The sequence below is a fragment of the Marmota flaviventris genome, chromosome 5 (assembly GCF_047511675.1).
Source record: "Marmota flaviventris isolate mMarFla1 chromosome 5, mMarFla1.hap1, whole genome shotgun sequence".
NCBI classification, from domain to species: domain Eukaryota; kingdom Metazoa; phylum Chordata; class Mammalia; order Rodentia; family Sciuridae; genus Marmota; species Marmota flaviventris.
The window spans coordinates 164305294-164328037 of record NC_092502.1 but is presented as its reverse complement, the minus strand read 5'-3'; the positions used below and the strand labels follow the sequence as shown (position 1 = coordinate 164328037).

The 22744-nt window shown below is 51.0% G+C and overlaps 1 protein-coding gene across 1 annotated transcript in view; it reads left to right on the top strand.

The window, feature by feature from the left end:
* Positions 1 to 22744, top strand: part of Ahrr (aryl hydrocarbon receptor repressor) — an 81073-nt gene that overhangs the window by 13529 nt on the left and 44800 nt on the right. Inside the window, exon 3 of the mRNA XM_027943920.2 lies at positions 17698 to 17795. Within this exon, the coding sequence (XP_027799721.2) occupies positions 17698 to 17795 (98 nt within the window). The remainder of the gene's footprint in view (positions 1 to 17697; positions 17796 to 22744) is intronic.

Here is a 22744-nt window from a genome sequence, read left to right as displayed (position 1 = left end):
AGCTCGTGACGTGAACTGCAGGAATCCTGGGTCGCTGTGCGTGGACTGTGCTGAGAAAGCCCATCCTTGCGGACACAGGCTTCGTAGGAGCCTTGCCACTCTTACCATTAGCTCAGTTTATGCCCGCCTTGGTTCCTCCGCCATCCAGTCTCCACCAAGGATCCTGCACATGATCCTGCCTGGTCCCCTCACGAGGTTCATTAATAAGAAGGACTCCACTTGAACAGATCTGGAGGGCAGACTTGAAGGGGACTGGTAAATTTCGAGACTCTCCTGAATTCGTGTGCAGTGTGTGCTTACAAGAGAGTCAAGCTGCAGAGATTGGATCTTCATCTGTGCTTCCTGACTGAGAAGTGGACAGGCTAATTTCATTAAGACTTTATGAAAAGTCACCTTTGGGAAGGACTTGACCTGGAAAGTTCCAGCCTCGGAGGGTAAAGACAACCTGGAGCTGTGACAACGCGTGGGCACAGGCTGAGAGCTTTTGTTTTTATTTACTTGGTTTCTTATAGAGCACTTTCAAGTTGCACAACCCTGTGCTGCTGCCGCCTTCTGTGGGCAACTGTCAGGCTGGGATTTTCCACCCTTGTAAACTTCATCATCCACAGAAGGGGAAATTCAGGGTGAAGACAACAGTGGGGGAGGTGATGTGGAGGAGGCGGTCACATCCTGTCCTGGGGCAGGAGCAGAGCTGGGCCCCTTCCAGGCCTGAGCTGGAAGTGGGACCTATGGCCCTGGGCACTGACTGGGAGGACCTGAGAGGCCCCAGGCCTGCCATGGGGACGGCATCCTCTAGATGACTCAGGAGGACAGGGGCATCGATCAGAGGTACATTCTGTGGAGATACTGGCCAGAGAGAGAACCGCCCGGAGCAGCCAGCAGAAGGGGAGGCTCAGCCGGGACCCGGGAGGACCTGGAGACGTGGTGGAGTCTCGGGTGTGTGCTGGGAGGCCTGGGGGCTGCCGTGGGGGCTGCCGTGGGGGTGTGGCTGCTGGAGGCGGCTCTGGGAAGGGCCGCTGCTCCGGGTTCAGCCTGCGGCACCCATGCCTGGGCCCCTCCTGGAGCTCCTGCCTGGGGTCCCCATGGTCTGCACTCACCCGGTCTGTGCGGGCATGTCTGCTGCACTGTGACCCTGGGACAGAAGGTCCCTGACACCAGGAAGGTGTGTCCTGGGCCCTGAGTTCAGGGATGTGCCTGAGCAAGTGCTTGAGACCAGCACGAGGTTTCAGGCCGTGGATGGAAGCAGCAGCTTTAAACTGAGACACTGATCTCAGCTCTCCCGACAGCGTGGTCCTTCTCAGCCCAGTGTGGTGGCGCTTCCTGCTCACGGAAGGCTGAGGCGGAGGACTCCTTGCCCAGGAGTTCCAGACCAGCCCGGGCAGCACAGTGAGACTCATCTCACTGTAGCAGTCACCCCTCTCCCGACAATCCATCTTCGTCATGGACTGTGCGCTGGGTCCCCAGCCCAGGTTCCGGAGCCGCCTGGTGGCATTTGGAGATGAGGTCTCTCAGGAAGCCGTTCAGATCAAATAAGGCCCTGGGGGGGATTTTCACCTCATGGGAGGAGACAGACCCGAGGCTCGCCAGGCGTGCGCACCACAGAGGAGCACCACCCTTGAAGGCAGCCGTCGCCAACACCCAGATCAGGGTGCCTCTGCGGTGCCTCCAGCCCTGGGTCTGGGTGGTGGCGTTGTGTTACAAGCAGCCTGCGCAGTCTAAGATCTGGGCACTGAACTGGGGGCGGCGGCAGGAGCACCAGGTGTGTGCTGGGAGGCTGTCGGGCTGCGGTGGAAGACTGGCTGCTGGAGGCAGCTCTGGGAAGGTCGCAGCTGGCCCCCGTGGTGCTAGAGATCACCTGCCCTCACCACAGCAGGGAGGTCAGATGCAGCATGAGCCGTGATTCTGGTGAGGACTCAGAATGGGTGCATGGCTGGGGACCAGAGGGGAGGGCACACTCCTCAGAAAGTGACAGAGCTTGCTTCATGGTGTTCGTGCTTGGGCAGTAGAACCTGCACGGGATGAGGCTGGATCTTCAGCCGAGTGTCCTCAGCAGGGTGTTGGGGACTGATGCCTCTGCTATGGTAAAACGTGTGAGGGGAGACACATGGTAGGAATCGCTAAACGGAACCAGACCTTGAAGATTTGGAAAGTTCCTGGCCTACTCATGCCCAGCCATTTGCTAAGGCCCCTGTGGGTGTGGACCACAGCCCTAAGTGTCCCAGTAGGACCCAGGGGAGCTGGTTGCACCAGCAGACACTGCCCGCGTGGACGGCAGGAGCAGGATGGACAACAGGACACAGGTGCTCCCTGTTGCTCTGGTGGCAGGGCTGGGGCTGGTCACTGGGCCTGCGGTGCGAGTAGGGGAGTCCTCCTGGGCGCGCCTGGCCTCCTGTAGCCTGAGTTCCCCTGCTTGGCTCTCAGCTGGAGGGAGCATTGCCGGAAGGAGCCTCCTCAGGTCCCATCTAGGCTGATGTCTAGACAGCTGGCCTGGAGTGGGTGCTGGAGGGAGGTGAGGTGCGGCAGCTCCTGGGCTGGAGTGGACCCTGCACCGTGGTCGTCGTGGGGTGCTCTTGGTGGTCTCCTGGGCTGGTCTTGTTTTCCTTCCTCTCCCAGCTGCTTCCAGGAGGTGAGCCTGGCCCTGGAGAGAGAGACTTGTTCCTTCCCTCCTTGCGGAGCTGGCTCTCCCCAGGACCCAGGGAGGAGCTGGCCTCAAGTCTGTGCTTCCCTGGCACTGCCCAGCAGTCTGCTCCGTGGCTGGTTCTCCCAGCCTGGGAGTGTCCAGACACCCCCAGGCATCACCAACCTTCCAGCAGATGTACAGCACCTTTGGTCAGGTGGCCCCGGCAGGCTACTTGAGCATAAGGGTCGGTCTAGTGACATGTTAAAAATTGAGCTGTCTCAGGTGAGGCCATGGGGCTGCTGTGGGTAGGATACTGGGAGCCAGGTAGACTGCTTATCCCTCGTCCCCTGCACTGGTAGCTGTAGTTCCTGGGTGGGAGCAGCAGGAGAGGAAACAGGCCAGGAACCGTCCCATGAGGCTGGCGTGGCTGTGAGTGGGACCCAGGGGGCTCTCAGGTGTCTTGGGCACGTGGGAGACCACCACGTGTCTCTGTACAGCCTGGTGTGGGTGGCACCCTGCAGTTGGTCCCTGGCATTTCCCTCCTTAGCCTGGCCCTTGGTGTCATCTCCAGGCACCTCGGGCAGCATTTGGACCCCCAGCCTAGGGAGCCGCAGTGTGGCCTACCAGGTCCAGGGCTGTGCCTTCCAGCTGCCAAGGTGGCAGGATCCCCACCTGCAGCCCGTGCCCGTGGAGAGCTCCAGGCACATTTGCCCCTTGGATCAGCGTCAGAGGGGTGGTGGCCTCGGGGCCCTCACCAGCCCTAGGAGACAGACCACTGAGCGGCCTGGGGAGAAGCTGCTGCTCTCATAGTGCAGGAGGGGGAGTGACTCACAGGATCCTCTGAGGACACCCTCCTGTTCACTCTGGATGTGCCTCCTCTGCCCAACTTTCTTTGGGAGAGTGGTATCTGCTGTCCTGGGGCCTCTGCTAAGACTCATACTAAAAGAACCCCTTCTTCTTCATGCATGTGGACTTAAATGCACAGTCCTTGCCCCCCTGGGATTCAAAAGTCTCATCTCTTCCATTTCCAGCAAGCAACCAATTCATCCTTCTGCTGACGGCAGCCAAAAATGCAAGATAAAGCAGGCTAACCCTTTCAACATTGATGGATGAGCTGGCAAGAAATTAAGGCGTACTCAGAGATTAAAAACAAGGAAGCTGAGAACACAGAGAGAGCTTAGAAGGAATATCAGGGTGTACCTCAGGCAGAAGGACGGGAGTTCCAGGTGAGGATTTGTGATGCACAAGTGACAAGGAGTGGCAAGGTGGTCACTCGGAGAGAAGCAACCTGAACCCAACTGTGCAAAGCTGTAGCAACAACATAGTGAGAGCAGAACAGGAATAAAGGTGTGGCCATATGGTGTGTGGCTCTGAGGATGGCGATTCAGGTCAGAGCATTCTCAGGTCCTGGTATTGACCCTGGAGGCTGATTCTCTAACTTCCATATGGAAGTGGACTTTAATTTTCAAACTAATGGAAAGGAAAAAATGAGAAGGAGATAATGTGGTCCGAAGGAAAAGACAAGAAAGTAGGGGAAAAGCACTACAGGGGTGGAACAGATAGGCAGCACAACAATAAACGTGAATGGACTAAGCCTGCCATGTAAAAGGTAGAGATCGTTGGCGTAGATCACACACGCTGTTCACAGAAAGCCCATCTGATACTCCAGGGTGCAGGAAGGGCAGAAATAAATGACAGGAAAGGTACTGCAAGAAGTCTGATGAGAGTATGCTTCTTTCAAAACATTGATTTTGGTCTAAAATGTTTATTGGAGTTAGAGCTGACGGGAGAGATTTTTCAACATAATTATTAAACAGTTAATCTCATCAAGTGGATAAAATAATTCTAAATTAGTACACTTCTAATATCTCAAAATGTATCAAGCAAACATTGACAGAACTATAAAAAAGAATACATAAATTCATCATTAGAAAGATTACAAATAGCTCATATTTAGTAAGACATATAAAGAATAAAAATTATAGATTTGACAAATGCAAAAAATATAATGGCTATATCCCAAAACAAAATTATATATATATATATCCCAAAACAAATTTATAAATGAATTTTCTAAGTGCATTGAACCATTTTGGCCAATAAAACAAATCTTAATAAGTTTCAAAAGTCACAATCAAGCTGGGCACCATGGCACAGCCCTGTCATCCCAGCTTATTTTGCATTTGAGGTCCCACCATGATTTCTTTATGACTGTGACTTTGTGGGGGTGGTAACAGGAATTGAACTCAGGGTCACTTTACCACTGCGCCACATCCCCAGACCTTTTTAATTTTTAATTTGAGACACTAAGTTGCTTAGGGCCTGGCTAAGTTGCTGAGGCTGGTTTTAAATTTGTAATCCTCCTGCCTCAGCTTCCTGATCACTGGGATCACAGGCTTGTGCTATAATACTCAGCTCAATTAGTTTTGGTAAGGAACAGTATGATAAAATAGAGCCAAAGAAAGGAAATAATACAAAATAATATGTTGATTGAAATAGAAAAACATTAGAACATTAAAATGATCAACTTTATAAATTCTGGTGAGATTGATCAAGGAAAAAAGTGACCAGTATTAGGGGGCTTGGGGATAAGCACAGTTGATGGAGGGCTGGCCTCACATGCACAAGGCCCTAGGTTCAATCCCCAGCACCACAAAACAAACAAACAAACAAAAAACAGTATTAGGAACACAAAGAATATACACACAATAATATATAAAGCAATATATATACAGTATTAGGAATATAGATGCATCTGTGTAGATTTGAAAGATAACTTCAGGCTGTTAGGAACAAATAAATGCTAATAAATTTGAAGACAAATGAAAAATTCCTAGGAAACAAAGCTTCCTAAAACTGATTCAAGATGAAACAGAAAACCTGAATAGTCATGATACCATTAAAGAGAGTGAGTCATTAGTTTAAGTCTCTCCAGAGAAATCTCCACACAATATATAAGGGGAAATAATTTCACTGTGTACTGAATCTGCAGTTTTGAATTAGAATTGGAGGTACTGGTGTGAACTCAGGATTTTCAGTGTATACTGAAAATATAGTGTACAGAGAAATGCAGTATACAGAGAGATGGAGACATGCATATGTATATAAAGAGTGTATGATTCACACCTGTCTACTGAGGGGCCTGGGGAGAGTGACACCCCAGGAGCAGTGAACACACCTGACATCCTGTTATGACTTGGATATGAAGTGTCCCCCAGAAGCTCATGTGAGAGAATATTCAGAAATGAATACTCAGAATTGAAATATTCAGGAATATTCAGAAATGAAATGACTAGATCATGAGAGCTGTAACCGAATCAGTGGATTAATCCACTTGCATGGATTAACTGGGTGATATCTAAAGGCAGGCAGGGTGTGGCTGGAGAACGTAGGTCACAGGGGACATGCCTGTGGGGCTTATATTTTGTCCTTGGCACATCTCTCTCTCTCTCACCATCTCTCTCTTTCTCTCTCTGCTTCCTGGCCGCCATGTCCTGAGCTGCTTTCCTTCACCACACCCTTCCACCACGATGTTCTGCTATGGAGGTGGCTGACCATGGACTGAACCTCTGAAACCGTGAGCCACAAATAAACTTTTCCTCGGCTAAGTTGTTTTTGTCCAGACTTCTGCTCACAGCAACAAAGCTGACTACCACACATGCAGATCTTCCTTTCTAAAGACCCCACACTAGTAAAAGCAACAAGAGCTTTTGGGCTCCTACCAAAGATGGATTGGGAAAATACAAGATGACCTCAGAAGTGCATTCACCAGAGGGCCAGGTGGACTCAGAGTGGTAGAGTGTCATTGTGAAGGGGCCACTGTCAGGCCAGGGTGGACTCCGGAATCACAGTGAATCACAGTAGCAATGGCTGACAACCCAGTAAATAAGTTGGGACTCCGTCAGTCCACACTGACACAAACGAACGTAGAATGACCAGGAGCTCCTCCTCACAGTGCACTGCCAATGAACAAATCCAGGAGAGAGGATGTTAGAGAGGAGAGGTCACTTGAGCTGGTCACTTGTTGACCCCTGCAGTGAAACTCAGGCAAAATCATGCACAGGTGCTGAGATTAGTGGTGAAAGTGGGTGAGAAATGAGATCTTTGGTCGTCATGAACAAAGTGTCTGTTAATGGCCTTAATCACCAAGGGGAAACCCAGCATTCGTTGTTCTGGGGTCTCACTTCACCCTGCCAGAGTGGATGTCCACACTGTGCCACTGCATGACCTTCTGGGGTGATTGCGAGCAGTCTGCAGAGTGTCCTGGAGTTCATGACAGCCAGGAGCACTGGGCAGAGGGCAGAGGGGCAGGGCCAGCCCAGCAGGCTGGTGCAACCCCAGCCTCTGCTGAAGGATGTTGGCCTGGCTGTGAAGAACCGTGGCATGTCTGGGAAGGGTATTTGGCTGCTTCGTATTGTTCTGATAACTTGGTGCTGTCTCTAAATAAAATAAGCCAATGGAGGAGCAAAAGCCTGAGAAGTTGTGAGGAAGTCACCAGGGTCCTCCACTGTGATGACACCCAGCCTGGCTCGAGGGGAAGAGGCCTTCCCCAGGGAGCCGTGAGGGCATGCAGAGCTGTGGTCCTCGAGACTGTGGCATGCACATGCATCCCGAGGGGGGGTGTGGGGTCTGCAGGAGCAGGGCTGGGTGGGGTGTGAGGAGGCTCTCCAGGGCCTGGGGGTTGTGTGCTGATGAGAGGGCCCCTGTAGCTCTCCTGCCCGTCCCCAGCCTTCATGAGGCCTTCTGGTGCCTGCTGAGCATGTGAGATCTGTCCTATCGATGGGTACCAGTACACCTGCCTGCAGGAGTGTGACGTCTGTGGTGCCGTCAGAGCCACAGGGCTCCAGCTCCTCCAGAACCCTCTCTGGTTGTCTGAGTGAAGAGGACAGTCCCCACCTCCCCACCTGCCCTGTGGTCTGCTTGCTCTCTGCCACGCCCACCATGCCTCTTTCCCAGAGGGCAGCATTTCAGCTTTCACACGTGGAAGAGGACACGTGGCGTCTGGTGCTCAGTGCTCGGCTTTTCACCGACAGCACCCTCTGGTTCAGCCCGTGTTGCGCCAGTGACAGGTGGTGTCCTGTTGGAGGCTGTGTAGTGTGCCCTCGTGTTCACGGCTCGTCTTCTCAATCCCGTCACCCTCTGCAGCCGTCTCCGCCGTGTCGTTCTGGTCCTTGCCATAGTGAGAGGACCCTCTGCAAGCACACTCGGTGGGTGGCCAGTGCAGAGCTGCAGGAGCCTCCTATGTCTCCATGGTGGACATCGCTCTGCACTCCCACCAGCAGGGGCGAGAAGACCCACTCTCCACTCCCTGCACAGTGATTGTTGCCTTTCTGACAGGTCCTCCTTACTGGGTGGGGGATAGCTCTGGGGGCTTGACTTGCCTTTCCCTGTTCCACACTGCTGCACATTTTTTCATGTGCTTTTGGCTTTTATAGGTCTTCTTTTGAGCAATGTCTGTATGGATCATCGGCCCACAGAGAAGCATGTGGAGTGATTTGTGAATTTCCTATTCTGCTTCTTTGGTCTGTCTTATTTCTCTGCCAGCACCATGCTGAGTTGGCCATCGTAGCTCTGTATTACTGGGATGGTGAGCTGTCCATCACTCTGACTATGAGGCCAGACCTAAGCTACTTAAAGGAGGCAAAGATCTGTTTGGGCTCATGATTTTAGAGCGTTCAGTTCATGGTCAGCAGACTCCATGGCTTTGGGACTGAGTGAAGCAGACATCATGGCACAAGGTCTTGGTGGAGGATGGCTGCTGGGCTCCTGCATCTGGAGGCAGAGCTGGGACAAGATACCCTTCCAGGGAACACCCAGACCACTTTCTTCAGCCACACTGCACCTCTTAGAGTCTCACCACCTTCCAGTTGTCCGTGCAGCTATCAGTGGATCGAGTCACTGCTGAGGTCCGAGCCTGATGATCCGGTCACCAAAGCCCCAGCGCTGTATACTCCCGCCCAGGGACCAGGTCTTGCACACGTGAGCCTTGGGGGGCCTCCAGAGCCACCTTAGCGAGGGTGATCTGAAGGCAGGTTGTGCTGCCTGCAGCTGGTTCTCCTCTCTTGGGGTTGCTTTGACGACTCTGGGTCTTGTAGGTCCATATGGCATTCACGAGTGTTTTTCTAGTTGGGTGAACGATGTCATTGGTACTTTGATGGGAATTGAATCTGTAGGTTGCTTTTGGTTGTGTATAAAAAACAACAATGTTAGTTCTTCCAATTCAGAATGGAATCCTCCCATTTTTTGTTTTCTTTATAATTTTTTAAAATTAATGCTTAATAATTTTCACCGTTGAGATCTTTTACTTCCTTAGCAATATTCATTCCTATGTGTTTTGCTTATTTTGTGATATTGTGAGAGGGATTACTTTTTGATTTCTCTTTGAGCAGTCTCTTATTGAAAACGCTGTTGTTTCTTGTGTGCTGATTTTGGGTCCTGCAGCTTGATTTGCTGATCGACTATTTGGTGGAGTGTGTAGGATTCTCATTCCTGAGATGGCATCATCTGCAGTGGGATGATTCCACTTCCTCCCCTCCAGTGTGGGTGCCCGTGTCCCCTCTCTTGCCCGACTGCTCTGCTCAGACTGCTAGCACTGTGTTGGGTGGGACTGGTGAGTGACACCCTTGTTGTGTTCCAGATCTTGGCGGAAACACTTTCGGCTTTTCCCCTGCATGACACACACAGTGTGACGGTGGCTGTGGGTTGTCATTTGTCGCTTTGTCATGTTGAGGGGTCCCTTCCATTCCTAATTTGTTGAGGGTTTGATTTGTCTTCCTTTCCTGTTCCTTGTGCTGATTGTCAGGCTGTTTACCTGTGATCTTTTGTTTTTCCGTGAGTGCTCCTCACTGTAGACTCCCCTTGTAGAATGGCTTCTGCTGTTTCCCGTAGGTCTTTGTTATGCTGTTTCCATGTTTACTGTTTCAAGAGATTTTAAAATCTCTCTATGCATTCACCAGCATGCTGTTTAATCTCCATGTATTCAGGCAATTCATAAAATTCCTTTTGTTGAATTCTAGTTTTATCCCATTGTGGTCAGAGAAGATAACATGATATGATTCTTATGTTTTTGAAAATTTGAGGCTAGTTTTGTGGCCTAACATATGACCTGTCCTGGAGAATGTTCCACGCACTGAGGAGAAGAATGTGTGTTCTGCAGCTGTGTGGTGAAGGGCTCTGTAAACGTGTGTTCCGTCAGTTTGGCCCATGGTCTAGCTCCGCTGTTTTTTGTTTTCTGTTTTAACCATCTGGATAGTCTGTCCACTGATGAAAGTGAGGAGTCATACAACCACAACAGCTTTGGAGCCTTCTCTCCCTCTAGATCTAATAATGTCTGCTTTCTATAGTTTGGTGTCTCAGCATGGGTGTATATGTGTTTATTTATTTATTTATTTATTTTAAGAAATTAACATTGGTATAGTATTATTATTTTTAAAGAGAGAGAGAGAGAGAATTTTAATATTTATTTTTTAGTTTTCAGCGAACACAACATCTTTGTTTGCATGTGGTGCTGAGGATCGAACCCGGGTCGCACACATGCCAGGCGAGCGCGCTACCACTTGAGCCACATCCCCAGTCCCTGTATATGTGCTTATGATTGTGATTTCCTCTTGTTGAATTGTTCCCTTTATCTTCCTTTTCTCTTTTTACAGTTTTTGGCTTGAAGTCTATTTTATCTGAAACGAGCAGCTGTTCCTGCTTACTTTTGGGGATCATCTACTTGGAATATGTTTTCCAACCCTTCAGTTCCAGTCTGTGTGTGTCTTTACTAGTGAAGTGAGTGTCCTGTAGGCAGTATATAGCTGGGTCTTTTCTTAATGTATTCAGGCACTCTCCGTCTTTTGACTCGGGAATTTAATCTGTTTACACTCAAGGTTTTAGTGATAAGGATTTATTCCTGCCCTTGTTTTCTGGTTGTTTGTCCATTCTTTGTCCCTTTGCATCTCTCTTGTTGTTCATATTTGTGGTTTTCTGCAGTGGTGAGGTTTAGTTCTTTTTGTTCCTTTTTCCTTTGCATCTATCCTTTGCTTTCCTGCACTCGCTAGCTCGCTCGCTCTCTTGCATTCCTTTCTTCTGTGTGTGTATATCCAGTTTTCCCATTTTTTGAAGAGGCTGTCCCCTGGGGCACCATGGATTCCCTGACAGAGGCTCCATTCTCAAGATGGTGCTGTGGCATCTTGAGCAAGCTCCTCTAAAGCAGAGCTGCCCTGTGTGCTCCAGGCAGTCCCCAGTCCCTGGTGTCTGCTGGGGCTGGGGGCACCACTGACACGTGCCCCATCCCCCTCTCTCTGCCTCCTTCCACGACTCTGGTCCTGCCAGGCTCCCACCCCTCCATGCTGAGTTCTGGCACTCTCCCTTAGCCACTTACTTTGAAAGGCAGTGTTTTATTTGTTGGGTTCTCTGGGGCTGGGTGAGCATGGGCACCTCTGACCAGCCATCTCAGGGCCTCCTCCTTAAGTCTCTACTCAGCCCACATTCAGCAGCCACCTCAGCCATGCGCTCAGCCTCACGCCACCCAGAAGACCTGAAAGAACCTCTCACCCTCCCTGCTCCCCTCTCTTCACACGTGGCCTTAAAGTGGCTGGATTCTGTCACTAATTCCCTGCTAATCCCAAGATGGGGGCTGGCCATGATGCTGAGGAAATGAGCCAGGGCCTGGGTGGATGAGTGACCATGTCCCTAGGAGGTCCAGGCACTGGCAGCATCAGGCCCCAGAACATTCTTCTCCCCCAGGCCGTATCTCCCCATGGTGACATTGTGAAACTCTTATGGCTGCTGGAGGCCCACAGTGACGGGTGATGGGAGGAAGCAAAGACCTGGATGATCACAGGCAGGCCAGCTCTTCATCAGTGTTATTGGAAAGTTTGTGGTTATATAACTTTATGAATTGACTCATAAGTTCATTATAAAGAAATCGGTTGCTCTCTCTGGCCCCTGAGCTGGACCATCGTCATGGACATGGAAGTTTACAGGTGGGGCAGGGTCTGCACATGTGAGGTGGGCTAGCGTCCTCGCCTGCAGAGTAACCTCGCTGTGAAGCGAGGCTCTATCCTGCGGAAGCCTCAGGACGGCTCTCGGCCGCGGGGCAGTGCCCATGCACGTTCCTCTGCACACCTCAGAACTGTGCTTTATTAATGGAGTAAGTATTGGATTTTGGAAGATCTGATTTCAGCAGGCACTTTTTTGTTTTGTCATGTTTTGTTTTACAAAACTTCTCTTGACTTTTACTGACCCTGATGTACTTTCTCTTGATATGTCTTGCTGAAACTTGCATTTCTTGTTGAAACTTAACAAGAATGACCAAATGATTAGCTTAAAACAGATGTTTCACATCAGGAAGAAACATGGGTCTACATTGTGTATACATAATGCTCTTTTTCCCCCCAAAGAGCTATTTTTGGTTGCATCTTTCAGAACTTCTCAGGGCTTGGAGCAAGGGTGCATTTCTTCTGCAGGACACCCTGCAGCTCTGGCTTGTGTGACTTGAGAAAGTGGTTAATAGGAGATGGTGTGGGCACTGCAGGCTGCTGTTCCCCGGTCCTCGGTGCCTCAGAGGAAGTGCATCTTTTGTGGTTCTTTTTGATCTGTGTGGAAGTGAGAAATCTCTAAAACTCACTGGTGCATTTTGAAAAATCTGGAACTTCTTTCTACAGAAAATGCAGCAGGTTGATGCAGTGCCCATCTCGGACTGTGCTCCTGCCTTCTAGGCATTGCCCTTGTGTGAAGGGAGTGTGTGCATTTATATTCCGGGTGCTTTTCTTGCCCCAGAGAATCCAGGCTTCTGATGCTCTTTCTAACCTCTTCCCCACAAGCTGTAGCTGGGCACCTTGGAAGGCCTCGTGCCTTTTCCCTCCTGGCACAGCTGCGGGGATCACCTGCAGGCACCTCCACGCACTCTCATGCTGCCACTCATGCCCTGCCATGAGCCAGCCATGCCCACAACTGGGCTTACCCTCCTCAGACCCTCCCTTCCCGTTCATTCTTACACCCAACAGAGTTCCCACACACCCTTGCCATGTTCACACGCACCCAATAAGTAATTGCACTCAAACACACACACGCTCACACTGCTAACACCAAGTGTCCACACACCTTCGTACACTGTGCTCACAGGTGGACACACACCCTCACACTGTCACACCCTCACACACCATCTACAGTGCTCACAGGTGCACACACACACCCTCACACGCCCATAGCATTCATTACCCACACTAGCATGCAGCATTTACACACACCCTCACACACATCATCTCACTCACATGTGCACACACTCATTTCCACTCTCACACTCTCATTGGCACCTGCCATCACATTTATGGTCACTCTAGGACATAGCCATGGCCTCCAAGGTGACAAGTGGTGGCCTTGCCACCTCCTGGCCCCCAGTCTACAGCAGGCAAGGTTCCTGGACAGGAGGTGTCAGCGGAGGCTGTCAGCAGGCTCAGGTGATGGGGGCACATCCCCATCACACTTGTCTGATCTCCCCATGTGGTGGGAGGAAGAACTGACCCAGAGGTCACCTGCCCAGCGTGTGGCATAAGAGATTAGATGCAGCACCAGGTCCCAGGCTCTTGGCCAGTGCTGAAATATTGGCATCTTGCTGCAGGGAGAACTCTTCCTTTCCCACACTGTGTTCTCCTCAGGCTCTCCATGGTTGGATAGTGTCCACCCACCCTGGGGAAGCTGCACCTCCTGTATTAGACACAGTTCAGACTCCTCCAGAAACTCCCTCTAAGACACACCAGGGAAGTTCCTATGTGGGCGCCCATGCTTCCTCGGGTTGGCATATAACCATGGCACTGGGCACGGTCCTTATCTAATAAGGGCCTCTGTGGACATGGACCTCTTTCCCAAGAGCTGCAGCTGACCAGAATTGGGAGTGGGGCCCTGGCTTCTCTTCTGAATCCATGAGACCCTGTGTCTCAGTTTCAGAAGGTGCAGCAGGGGCTTGGCAGGACCTGTTGACCCAAATGTCCTGAACGACAAGGTGGCTCTTGCTGTGGTGATCCTTTCTGCAGTGGGGGTCCCCAGGGTGGCTCTGGTGGCTGGGCAAACCTCAGGAAGCTTTATGAGAGGGAGTCACATCTTCCCTGGTCACTCTACTCCTGTAGAACCTGTCCCTGTAAGCCATGGTTCTTGGAACTGTTGTCCTACTAAGTGAGGGTGGACAGTGGAAGTGGGGTCTTGGGCTTTCCTCCTGTTTGGCTGCTTCTGCCCTGGGACACTGCTGTGTATGCTAGGTACAAGCACAGCCGGCTGGGTCCCATGGGCCTTTGGGTGCACCTGTCCCTACACCTCAGCCTCCCTCACAGGTTTGGGCTGGTGAAACCTTGATGCATGGCATGGCCTCAGCATGGAGCTGTTACCACCCACCACCGCTGTCCACCTGCCCTCGTCCCTAGACCTGGGCAGTGGGTCCATCTGCCTTTCCTGCACAGGGGGTTGTGGAGCGGTGTGCAGAGCCTCTGTGGATGAGCAGCTAGGGCTCTTTACAGCCTGAAGCCTGCCTGAAGTTCCAGCCAGACCCCTCTCTGGTGCAGATGGAGGAGAGGCCAGATCATGCAGGGAAAGTCTCCAGTGCAAATGGGGGCAGAGCCGACCCCCCATTTCTGTTCTGGGTCTGTCTGCCTTTCTTGGCTGCTGTCTCGTTTCCTACCTTCTTTTTCAGGACCCCCTGCTCTGCCTGCGCCCTCCTCTCTATCTGTAGAAGATCTAAAATAAACATTATTCAGTCCTATAAACAATTAGGAAACTTCAACTGCCAATCTGGAACATCTCTGCTCCAGCTGGCTTGTCCAGCCTTATCCCTGACCATGGGGAAGGGTGACCACAGGACTGTCTGACCCACACTGCTCTGAGGTCAAGGAGCTGGTTTCACTGGAGCCTGGAGCAAGGAGGCTGCCACTTTCCTGGGATCACAATGCTGTCCAGAAGCAGAGATGGCTTTGTCTTTACAATTCTCCTTCACTAAGAACACTTGGCCAGGCTGAGTCACAGGACTCCTCTGTAGCCACTGGTGGGGGATGGTCCCCATGGCACAGTATCCTTGGTATGTCTCCTGGGTATGGAGAAAGCGTCTCACAGCAAGGAGGTAGGAAGGGTGGGACACCTTCAGGACTGGGTGGCCCAGTCCAGGTCACAACCCTCCCTGCCTTGCTGCAGGTTCAGCTGTTTCAACTGTCTCCATGGTAACTCCTATTCCAAATGAGCCTCTTTGGGATGCAAAAAATCAACTTAGTGAGAACTGTTCCAGTTGATTCTGCACCAGCTGGAGGGCTGCTTGGGGTGTCCCTGGGAATCTCCAGCACCCAACATGGCTGAAGTTCCTGGGGTCGGTCGTTGGCAGACCTACCCGCTGCGTTTTAGAATGGGGAGGAGGTGGGCTGGTATTCAGGCCGTGCTGAACAGCAGGGACTTGGGAATCCTGCTTGTTTCCAGGGCGGCCCCGATTGCGCCTCTCTTGCCTGGGAATGCAGCCTTGGGGCTCAGAAAGAGGGCTGCCCACTCTTTCACTGCGGTGGCCCACGAGGCCGTCCTCTCCCTGCGGCCCTGCCCGGGATCCGCGGACAGCGAGGATGGCAGTGGGCAGAGGCGGTTAACTGGGGTCACAGAGACCCTCGGCACCTTCGCTGGCTCCCAGAAGGGACACCTGCTCTTAGGAGCCGCCGGCGCAGGCTGGGCTCGCTGGGCGGTGCCGCGTCCGGCCCGGCAGCTCCACGCTCCGCTCGCACGCGATCAGCCGCCCTCGCGTGACGCGGCCGTGGCCGCAGGAGGAAGCGGCGGCGCCCGGGGCACGCGATGGGCGGCGGCAGCGGCTGGGGCGCGAGGGGCGTGGGCGGCGGCAGCTCCTGGCGCGCCGCCTGCGGCAGAGCTGGCCCCGCCCAGGCCCCGCCCCTCGCCCCAGGCCCCGCCCCTCGCCCCCCCCCCCCCCCCTCCGCGAGCCCCGTGCTGCCGGGGCTGGCGGCCTCTGGACTCGCGCGGGCGTCCCCTGCGTCTCAGTGATACCAGGGCCTCGGCTGTCTTCCGGTGCCCCGTTCTGCCTACTCTGCGCTGAGGGAGAAAAAACTTATGGTTTATTAAGGGATTAAAAGTAAAGTGGCTTGGTACTTAGTGCAGTGAACAGAAATCCAGTGCTTATTAGCTGTAGGAGACTCGGGCGCTGGAGCCAAGGCTTCTGAGAAAGGGAAGGCCGCAATGCAGCCATCATGTCACCATCTCCTGGGCTCGGCCACCGGAGGGCCTCACCTCGAGGCGGTTCTGCGCCTGGCACCAGAGGGTCTGACATTTCCCCCAGCGTGGCTTCTGGGGGGAGTGGAGGTTGCCAGCCCAGTTTAGGCAGAGAGAGGGCTCGTTCTGTCCTCAATGCTCCAGCCCATCCTGAGGCCAGGCCCAGATCTAATGGGGAGGCCTGTCAAACAGCATCTGGACCCCAGAGTGTGCAGGTGGGCCTGGGGCTGGAGCCTGCGCTTCTAACTAGCTCAGAGCATGCCCATGTGCTGGTCCCTGGACACCAGAGTGCTGAGAACCCAAGGGAGATGGTCAGTGTGTTCCGCATGGACATTGGACAGAGGTCTAGGGGGAATCACCTGGGAGTGGGAGGCATGGCACTGAATGTCTGTAGCCTGAACCTCACAGTGGGCAAGTGGCAGAACCACCCCACTTGCTCTAGAATGGGGGAGAAGCCCAGCCCAGCCTGAGTGGGAGGTGAGGCAAACTTCATTGAAGCACCACTTTTATTTCTTAGCAGCAGCATAGCCCACTGCAGCCTCTCCAGAACAAGGTGGGCTCTGGACAGGCAGTGGGTCTCTCCTGAAGGTGCGGGTCCCGTGCTGGCTTGTTTTTGTTTGGGCTGGGCTCCCTGGGTAGTGGGGGTGGAGTCAGCCAGCAGCCCACCTTCATGGGAACCTGGCTCCAGGCAGGAACAAGGGGCTTCGGGTGCTGCTTTGGAATCAGAGCTCTGTGATGTCCCTGACAAGCGAGAGTGGGCAGATCTGATGAGAGTGGCACCAGATGAGACAGTCCTTCCCGGGACCAGTCCCCAAATGCAAGATTCCCCAGTTGCCCTTTTGGAAAAGGAGCATGATTCAGGTGCCCATGTTACCAGTTTATTTTATCTTAAGACCAGAACAAGTACCTGGGGTCACATCTGTCTGAGAGGACAGGACTCCCTCGAATGAGGGGCAGCTCTCCTCCTCAAGTCTGAGGGGCAAAGGAGGCTGCTTCCCGTCCCAGCCTTTCTACAAGGCCAAAAGTGGTGGCCACCTGTGATCCGCCCTCTGAGCACCTGGCCAGCTCCTTACTGGGCCCCTCTGGCCCCTCTGGCCCCTCAGAAACCAGGTGGAGACTCCTGATGGCAGCGAAGATGCTTGCTGTGGAGTTAGAGGCCAGAGCAGTGTCCCAAGATGAGCACTTGGTCAACAGGGCTGTGAAGGAGTCTGAGTCCCCTCAGACATCACCCCAAAGCGATCGGGGCACCCCCGGACTGCTCTTCCACCCCCCAGGCCCCATCCTCGGGCTTCCTTTCCCACCATGTCTTGTCTGGCCTGTGTCTTGGTCCTGCTCAGGCCAGGTGAGGGGAAGAGAGAATATGCAGGGCACAGGGGGACAAAGGGGCTTTGCCCAGCCTGGGAGGGGCATGGGCAGGGCCATGTTGGGGTCTACCAAGGCTTGAGTCTCAAGAAGGAGCTGTGAGGACCCTGTGAACTGGGTTGTAGACAGGACGTAGCAGACACTGGACTTCATCCGGGGTGCTGGAGTCAGGGGCAGACTGAGAGCAGCTTCTGGAGAGCAGAGCTGGCAGGTGGTCCTGAGGGACCACTTCCCACCTGGGCTCTGTCCCCCATGCTGCCTGGGGCCTGGTCCCTGTTCCTGCTGCCCCCACCCCCCAGAACTGTAGGGCTTTCCAGAGCTGCTGGACAACTCTGTGTGTCCTGTACAGGGTGGCAGCACAGCCCAGACTGGAGGTCCAGCAAGAACCCTGGGGTGAATGCTGGGTAAACCAGAAAAGTGTTGCTTAAGAGGATCCACAGCTGGCCTGGGGTCTCACGGAGGGCTCACTGTCTGCTCTTCTCTGACAGCCGTGCAGGAGACACACGTGCAGTCGGCCGGGGCCTCCTCACCTGGAGACGGTCCACACAGAGGGTCCCCCGTGCAGGAGGGACGGCTGCTGTTGGAGGTGAGTGCCCACTGAACGGTGGCCCTGTGCAGCCTGGGTATGCAGGAGGCCCTTTGAGTAACAAGGAGCTGAAGTCCCCAACATTCACTCTTGCACAGCGCCTGAGACTGTCTCCAGGTGGCTTAGGCTGGGGTCTGCAGGTGGTGCGCAGCTTCTTGGGGCAAGGCCCCCAGGCTGGAACAGAGCCACCCTGGCCTCATGGCCCACCTGCTGGATCAGGACTGCTCCTCATTCTTCCTTGTCTGGTCACTTGTCACTGAGATAGAACCTAATAAAAAAATAAGACATGTATTTTCCAAGTTAAGCATCCAGAAAAGTCAGCACCAAGCTTCTCCATGCGGGTTCCCCCTGGGCTGGCAGTAGAGCCAGGTGGGGCCATTCTTGTTTCACCAGAAGTTGGGCTTTTCTCCTCCTGGAGGGAGTGCTGAGCCCCGGGTGCTGGCTCTCCCTGGGCCAGTCCTGCCAGGTCTGTGACCCCTTCAAGGAGCAGGAGAGAACAGCCTGTGGGGGCTGAGGCCTACCACAGGGTCCTGCAGGAGCTGGCAGGAGGGATCTTGGGTCTGACGTGGAGCAGAGCCATGGGGTGGCCTCAGGGCCAGTGGGCAGTATCCGTCTGTCCCCCACATTTGCTGGGCCAGCCTGGGCTGTGCCCCAAGGTAACTGTGCAGATGGAAGGTGTGGGCAGATCTCTGCTTTCCCATCTCTGTGGGGGGCTCCTTGTGGGCTCTGCTGACCCCTGGACCCTCTGCAGCTCCCTGCACCCTTTGTAGCTGGATCTGGGGGAGTGGGCTGTGGGAAGGCACTGGCCATCTGATCACCCATCACCAGTGCCCAGGCGTCAGGTCCACCCTGTCCTCAAGTGCCCTGAGGGAGAAGCTCGGTCTTCAGAGCCACCCACAGACAGGCCAGCACCCTCAGGCGAGGCTGCACCTACTGGCCTCGTCTCCTTCACTCGTGGCTTTTCTTGAAGTTTGAAACTTGCACAAAGCAGAGAGGAGAGGGCTGTGGAGGGCCGGGTGCCAGTCTCAGACTTGGCGAGGGTCAGCCTGTGCCCCTTGTTCAGGTGTCCTCACTACTGTGCTGGCCCTACCCCTTCAAGTCTTGCCTGCGAGGTTCATTGGAGCCCTCTGACCTGTGTCTGTAGTTTCTTGACCTTCCCAGTGCCAAGGGGTGCCCAGAACACAGCAGGCCCAGAAGGGGATCTGAGACGTGGGGTGGCGGTTTCTCCGAGGTCTCTGGCCTCTGCCGAGGGAATTCTCTGACTTACAAATCACATTCTCTGCAATGTCAAGTGCCGCAGTCTGGCTGGGCACAATCAGGAGCCACTTGTCAAAAGAAACTAACTTTATTTTTAGAACCACACACCAAACAAAACAGCTCCTCAGGAAAAACCCCTCAGAGCCTCAACTGCCACCACCGGCTTTCCACAAGCCTCTCTCTCCCACACAAGCTTCTCCCCACCTCCCACAATCCTCCTGCTCTTGAGGCCGATTGGCTGGGTCACGTGGGCAGAGCCAAAAAGTCCCCCAATGAGCAGCTCCGTGGTCTGAAAGGGCAGGGAAACAGTCCAATGAGCATCACCGCAGAGGAGCCAATCAGCTAGATGTTGCTGGGGCCGAGGAGCCAATCAGCTAGATGTTGCTGGGGCCGCTGTGAGCCAATCATCAGCCGGCAGCTGGATTGCTGGCAGCTGGAAGTTTGCTGGGGCCCCTTCGGCTGTGGCTCTCAACATCTCCCCTTCTCTGTTTAAACAACAAGCATGTGGCTTAGGGACCGTGCCTGTTAGGCAGTCCAATTCAACATATGGTCCTTACCCGTCATCGGATGAACTGACCTCTAGGCGTCAGCCTCCTGTCTTAGGTTGGTACCACTGCAATTGGATCATACCCGTCACTGACTACCGGTCCAGCATACAGCTGTACTTGTGGATAGGCCTTTGCACCAGTGGGGGGGTGAGGTTCTTTGCCTCACCTCTGTTGGCCCCCAAATTTTAGACCATCACTAGTAGAGGAGGATGCAAAATGCCATGACATTAAGCCAATTGAGGGCTCCTTTGAAAAATTGTACCACCGGTGACATCATCAGCAAAAATACCCCAACACTACCACAAGTCGCTGCACCAACAGATAGTTCAAAATGCATACAGGTGAGCTCACAATGTGTCCAGGCAAGTTCTGCAAGCAGTTCAGTGATGGCTATTGTAGAAGCTGTAGATTGGTTTTATCCTTGACTTCACCAGCACTGGGATGAAGATAGGAATTCTGGCAATAATGGCTAAAGAAAAAATTATGTAACATTACAGAAGGCACTAAAAGAAAACAATTTTCTTAACAATTTACATTGTCTTCACCGGCACTGGGATGAAGATAGGAATTCTGGCAATAATGGCTAAAGAAAAAATTATGTAACATTACAGAAGGCACTAAAAGAAAACAATTTTCTTAACAATTTACATTATCTTTAAGAGAATTATTAAATATAATGAAAAGGAAAGGTGAAAGTAAACAAACAGATCTGTTAACCTTCTTTTTTGTTTACATATTAAAACAATCCTCAACAGTTGTTTACCCAATTTAAATTAAACCATATAAATCACGTGAAAAAAAAATATTTGGATCCATTTTATCATGAGCGCTCATCATATATGATATATGGACATACATACATTCAAACATATAACACAAAACACAAGTGTGCACACATAATATAATACATACAACACATAACATTATAGTAAAGGCCTTATAACTTTTTACAGGTGAAATCTCCATTGCAATGTTTAAAAACTCTATAGTCAAAAAATAGAACTGATCAGCAAAACATTAACCTAGGTCTGTATGAGCTCAAAAAACAAAATAGAACTTCATGATATGGCAAAGGGCAATAATAAAATAGATATTGAAAAAAGCATCCTGGTTCTGTTGCAGATGCAGCCAAACTGGAGTTTTGGATATCAGTTGTTATGGATTTGAGCCAAATCATCTTCTTTTTGGTCTGTAGAAATCGCTTTAGTTAATCTTTCTGGAATCCAAATCGGCTGCTGTTCTCCCTGTGGAAACACATAAACAGACCCCCGACTCCAGACAATCACTGGGTCAGGACCTTGGTTAATCTCTCTGGAATCCAAATCGGCTGCTGTTCTCCCTGTGGAAACACACAAACAGACCCCCGACTCCAGACAATTACTGGGTCAGGACCTTTCCATTGTCCTGTTAGAATATCCTTCCAAAGTACCTTGGGCTTATGTACATTTTTTGGACACATATGCCTTTCCACAGCACTAAGTCCTGATGAATCCAAATTTAAAAAGTTTAGAGTAAAAAGGGTTATTTTAAGTTTATCTTTGGGGAATATATACCCCTTCCCAATTCCTTCTTTTTGCTTTAATAAGTACATTTTAATAGTTTGATGAGCTCTTTCAACTATGCCTTGTCCCTGTGGATTGTATGGGATTCCTGTTATATGAGTAATGCCAAATGTTGAGCAAAATTGTTTAAAAGAGGTAGAAGTATAACCAGGGGCATTATCTGTTTTTAACTGTTTTGGAACACCCACAGTGGCAAAATTTTGTAAGCAATGAGCTATAACATCTTTAGTTTTTTCTCCGGCATGAAGGGAGCCCATCAAAAATCCAGAAGAAGTATCAACTGTAACATGCAAATATTTTAATTTTCCAAATTCTGGCAAGTGTGTGACGTCCATCTGCCAAATATGGTTAGGTATCAATCCTCTAGGATTGACTCCAAGATTAACTTGTGGTAAAAAGGTCACACAATTTTGACATTGTTTTATTATTTGTCTAGCTTGTTCCTTAGTTATTTTAAAACGCTTTTGTAAAGTATTAGCATTGACATGGAACTTTTTATGAAAATTTATAGCTTCTTCTAGTGTAGAGAAAATATGTATGTCATGTGTAGTTTTATCTGCTAAATCATTGCCCAAACTAAGGGCTCCAGGCAATCCTGTATGTGCCCTGATATGTCCTATAAAGAATGGATCTTTTCTGTCCCAGATTAGACTTTGTATAGTGGAAAGCAAAGAGAAAACAGTAGAAGAAGGGGAAATCCTACCAGCATCTTCAAGAGATACTATAGCATTAACTACATACTGACTATCAGAAAATAAATTAAATACAGAATCTTTAAACATCACAAAAGCTTGTAAAACTGCATTAAGCTCTACCTTTTGAGCTGATTGTTTGGGTACTAAAAATGTAAAAGTTTGATCAGGGGTAACTACTGCTGCTGTACCATTATTTGACCCATCAGTGAATATATTTGGAGCATTCATGATAGGTATTTTTCTTGTCATTTTTGGAAAAACTACAGGATGCAATGACCAAAAAGACAATAAAGGATTAGATGGTAATCCTTTATTGTGGTTATCAAATGAAACATTAGATTTGCACATGATTATTGCCCAAGTATTTAACTCATTAGCTAACTCATCAATTTGATTCATATTATATGGAGTAATAATTTTATTGGGAGAAATTCCAAACACTCCCTTTGCTGCTTTTATTCCTTTGAGTATTAATTGTCCTACAGCCTCAGGATACCTAGTAAGAATAGTGTTAGGAGAATAAGATAAATGTATCCATAATAATGGGCCTTCTTGCCAAAATACTCCTGTAGGAATATTTTTTGTTGGTAGTACAATAAATAATAAAGGCAAACTTATATCAATTCTATCCAAATGCATATTTTCCATATATGTTTCAATGATTTTTAATGCCTTTCTTGCTTCAGGCGTTAACATTCGGGGTGAATTTGGATCTGATGGACCTTTTAGGATATCAAATAAAGGTCCCAACTCTCCTGTTGGTATACCTAAATAAGGCCTTATCCAATTTATGTCTCCTAATAACTTTTGAAAGTCATTAAGTGATTTGAGTTGATCTACTCGTATTTGAATTTTTGGTGGACGGACCATGGTTGAGGATAATAGAA